This window comes from Chionomys nivalis, chromosome 3 (genome assembly GCF_950005125.1).
Source record: "Chionomys nivalis chromosome 3, mChiNiv1.1, whole genome shotgun sequence".
NCBI classification, from domain to species: domain Eukaryota; kingdom Metazoa; phylum Chordata; class Mammalia; order Rodentia; family Cricetidae; genus Chionomys; species Chionomys nivalis.
In genome coordinates, this window is record NC_080088.1 from 98,535,606 (window position 1) to 98,539,048 (window position 3,443).

Here is a 3,443-nt window from a genome sequence, read left to right on the forward strand (position 1 = left end):
TCCTTTAGATGGACAGATGGATGGACAGGTAGATCGATAGATGGCTGGGCAGAAGGCAGGCACAGAGCAGTAACTCTCCCCATTCTGCACCTACAAAAACGGAGGCTCAGAGAACCAAGTAACTTCCTCAGGATCCACATGCTAAGCAGCAGAACCGAGCCATCTGAAACATCTGCCCTCGGCCTTGCCCCAAGGACAGCCCTCCCCAACTCTTTCTTACTAGAATCCCAAAACATCTCTGACTCAGCTAAAGAAGAAATTGGCAAAACTTCCCCCTTTTTTTTTTAAGACCATAGAATGCTCATGATTTTCGAGGAAGCCCGTGGGGGAGAGGGAGGGAGGGACCCCAGTGTGTGCATCTCCATATAAAGGCCAGGGGAGGGAAGTTGGGGTGTCCTCAGATCTTGAAGGCCCTCTTTCCTGCACCCCAGCTTTGACCTCTGAGCTGAGCCTCTGATCTCCAGGACATGGCAGGCTCCGCCACCGTCATCGCCAGCCTTCTTCTCCTGGTAGCTTGCATGGGCTACATCTTCCCTACAGGTGAGACTTCTGGGCCCAGCCTGGGGATGCTGGTGGCAAAAGCTCCTAAGGGTGTTAGCACAAAGGAGGGTGAGGAACCCGAGCAGCCTGGGACTGGGGGAGGCACTAAGTGGCCTGGAGTATGACCTGTTCTGTGTCTTCAGCTAAGAAAGAGCATATGGCAGACTTGCAAGCTGACACAAACCTCTCTCCCTCCTTTTAGACTCTGCGACCATCCCCTCTTCTTGCTGCATGTCCTTTGTTTCCAAGAAAATTCCACGACACCGAGTGGTTAGCTACCAGTTGGCCAATGGCAGCGTCTGCCCCAAGGCAGGGGTGATGTGAGTATCTAACCCAGGCACCTCCAGGGTCTCTGAGGGAGTTCAGAACTGGGCATCTTTGAAGAAGGCTCTAGACCTCTCTGAATTTCAGCTTCTTCACCCATAAAACTGGGAGGAAAATAGGGGTGGGGTAAGTTAGTTGGTAGAGTGCCTGTCTAGAACCCACAAAGCCCTGTGTTCAATCCTCAGCATCACATAACAACCAGGACATGATTCTAGATGCCGGTAATTCCAGCACTCAGAAGGCTGGAACATCCATGAAGTACCAAAAGGCAGGCAAGGCATTGAGCATGGAGGGAAATACATGATACAGCATTATCCTAACTAATATTTTTAAAATAATTTATTTAACTTTATTTTATGTGCATTGGTGCAAAGTGGTCATATAAGATCCCCTGGAAATGGAGTTACAGACAGTATGTGGGTGCTGGGAATTGAACCCAGATCCTCTGGAAGAACAGCCACTGAGCCATCTCTCCAGCCCTATCCTAACTAATCTTAACAGTTTCATGAGGCAATACTAGAAAGCCTGCCAAGAATCCCCCAGTGAGGGGCTAAAGTGTGACTCAGTGGTAGAGCACCTGCCTAGAATCCCCCAGTGAGGGGTTGGGGTGTGGCTCAGTGGTAGAGCACCTGCCTAGAATCCCCCAGTGAGGGGCTGGGTGTGGCTCAATGGTAGAGCACCTGCCTAGAATCCCCCAGTGAGGGGCTGGGGTGTGGCTCAGTGGTCAGTACTTTCCTAGCATGCACAAAGCCCTGGGTTTCATTCCCAGAATGGTGAAAACAAAAACAGTCTTATAGAAAACATAAGACTTTTTTCTTTTACTGAAAGCAGTCGAGGCTCAAGGTCACATCACCAACGAGACCTCTAGATTCCCAATAGCTTCAGAGCCACCTCTGTTTTTGGGAGGGGTGTTTCGAGACAGGGTTTCTCTGTAGTTTGGATCCTGTCCTGGAATTCTCACTGTAGACCAGGATGGCCTCTACTCACAGAGATCCGCTGGGATTAAAGGCGTGTGCCATCACTGCCAGGCCAGAGCCACCCCTTTACCTGGGTTAATAAGCATGAACTCATGTCTCAAGCAATGGTGCACAGTGGGAAATAACATGTTAATATATTCTCCAGCTGGCATCAGATTGGTTCTGAGAGCAGGCATGGAAGGCGACATCCCAGGCTCCCCTCTCAGTTATAGCATGCCCAGTAGCCATGTTTCCAAGCATAGTGTGAACTGGTAACATTCGCCTTTAGAAGTAGGTATATGTGTAGACAAACACGTGTGTGTGCATGTACATGTGCCGGCATCACAAGCACTCACCACCATGCCTAGATTTTTCTAAAAGTGGGTTCCGAGGCTTGAACTTGGATCCTCACAGTTGCAAGGCAGACTTTTGACCAACTGAGCTGTCTTCTCAGCTCAGTTTCTCTGCTCTAGATACTGTATCTTCTATCACATCCAGCATTATAATTCAAAAGCAAGGCCTCCTCTGTCTTACAAGGAGGCCATAGAATGAGCACGGCACCCCATACTCCATGGCCCTCCTGTCCCCCAGTGGTAAAAACCCAGGATGTACAGAAAGAGAACTCACCAGCGACGTCCTAGCACCAAGGGTGAGCAGCTGAGACCCCTGGTATCCCACACTCGCTTCCTCACAAAGGGACCTCCAGCTAATCCCTTGCTCTTCCTTCCCACAGCTTCATCACCAAGAAAGGGCAAAAGTTCTGTGGTGACCCCAAGTTGCCGTGGGTCCAGAGGTACATAAAGAACCTGGATGCCAAGAAAAGGCCACCCTCTTCGCGTGTCAAAGCCCTGGGCACCAGGTTTTCCATCCAGAGTCTCCGTGGCAACAGCACAGAGGTTTAGCTGCTTCTCCTCTGCCCCTGAACTTGGACATCGGTCTTGACTCCTTGGCAAGCTGCTTTGGGCTTGGCACACCAGCTGGGACAAGGCCTGAGTTCATTCTCCCACTCTCAGCGTTTCTTTGGGGGAATGTGTTTATTTTTATTTTTTTATTTTTTTTTCTGTGAGAAACTGAGGGAGTTCCGAGCATGCCAGAGTTCTGGTGTTTCCTGTGCTGAACGAGAAGGTTTCAGAAGAACGGCATTCATATTCATTCTGCATTTTCCTCTCGCGTGGCTCCAAGGCTTCATCAGAGCCCGGTGCATAAAACCAGAGTACCTGCAGCTGTACCTTGTTTGCAGCTGGCTTCGATGGGGTCCTGGTCTTGGGGTGGGGCTTGGGGGCTGTCTGTCTGTCCGCCTGTGGGTGAAGCTCTGTCAAGCAGCTTGGGGATACTCCAGACTGGTCCCACCTTCAGAACTATGAACAAATAAAAACTCAACTGAAACTTTTAAACCTGTCAGCTTTTATAAAGGGGATGGAGGGGGGCTGGGAATGTCACTCAGTTGGTGGGGTGCTCACCTAGAATACAAAGCACATTGGGTTTCAACCACAGCACTGCAAACCTAGGCATGATGATGCAATGCCTGTAATCCTAGCTCCCAGGCAAGAAGAGCAGAAGTTCAAGGTTAGCCAGGCAAGGTGGCTTAAATCTTTAATCCCTGAATTCGGGAGGCAGAGGCAG

General features: G+C 50.1%; 1 protein-coding gene across 1 annotated transcript; it reads left to right on the top strand.

The window, feature by feature from the left end:
* The first annotated feature begins 345 nt into the window (after positions 1-345).
* On the top strand, positions 346-3,170 carry Ccl24 (C-C motif chemokine ligand 24). Its single transcript, XM_057765842.1, has 3 exons — positions 346-540; positions 743-860; positions 2,554-3,170. The coding sequence occupies exons 1-3, from the start codon at positions 468-470 to the stop codon at positions 2,720-2,722; spliced, it is 360 nt and encodes a 119-aa protein (XP_057621825.1). The 5' UTR covers positions 346-467; the 3' UTR covers positions 2,723-3,170.
* The last annotated feature ends 273 nt before the right edge of the window (positions 3,171-3,443 follow it).

Excerpts from the sequence above, each read along its gene's own strand:
- Ccl24 (XM_057765842.1), top strand. The coding sequence starts at position 468 with ATGGCAGGCTCCGCCACCGTCATCGCCAGCCTTCTTCTCCTGGTAGCT. Across the intron at positions 541-742 it reads GGGCTACATCTTCCCTACAG|ACTCTGCGACCATCCCCTCT; the intron begins GTGAGACTTCTG and ends CCCTCCTTTTAG. Across the intron at positions 861-2,553 it reads TGCCCCAAGGCAGGGGTGAT|CTTCATCACCAAGAAAGGGC; the intron begins GTGAGTATCTAA and ends TCCTTCCCACAG.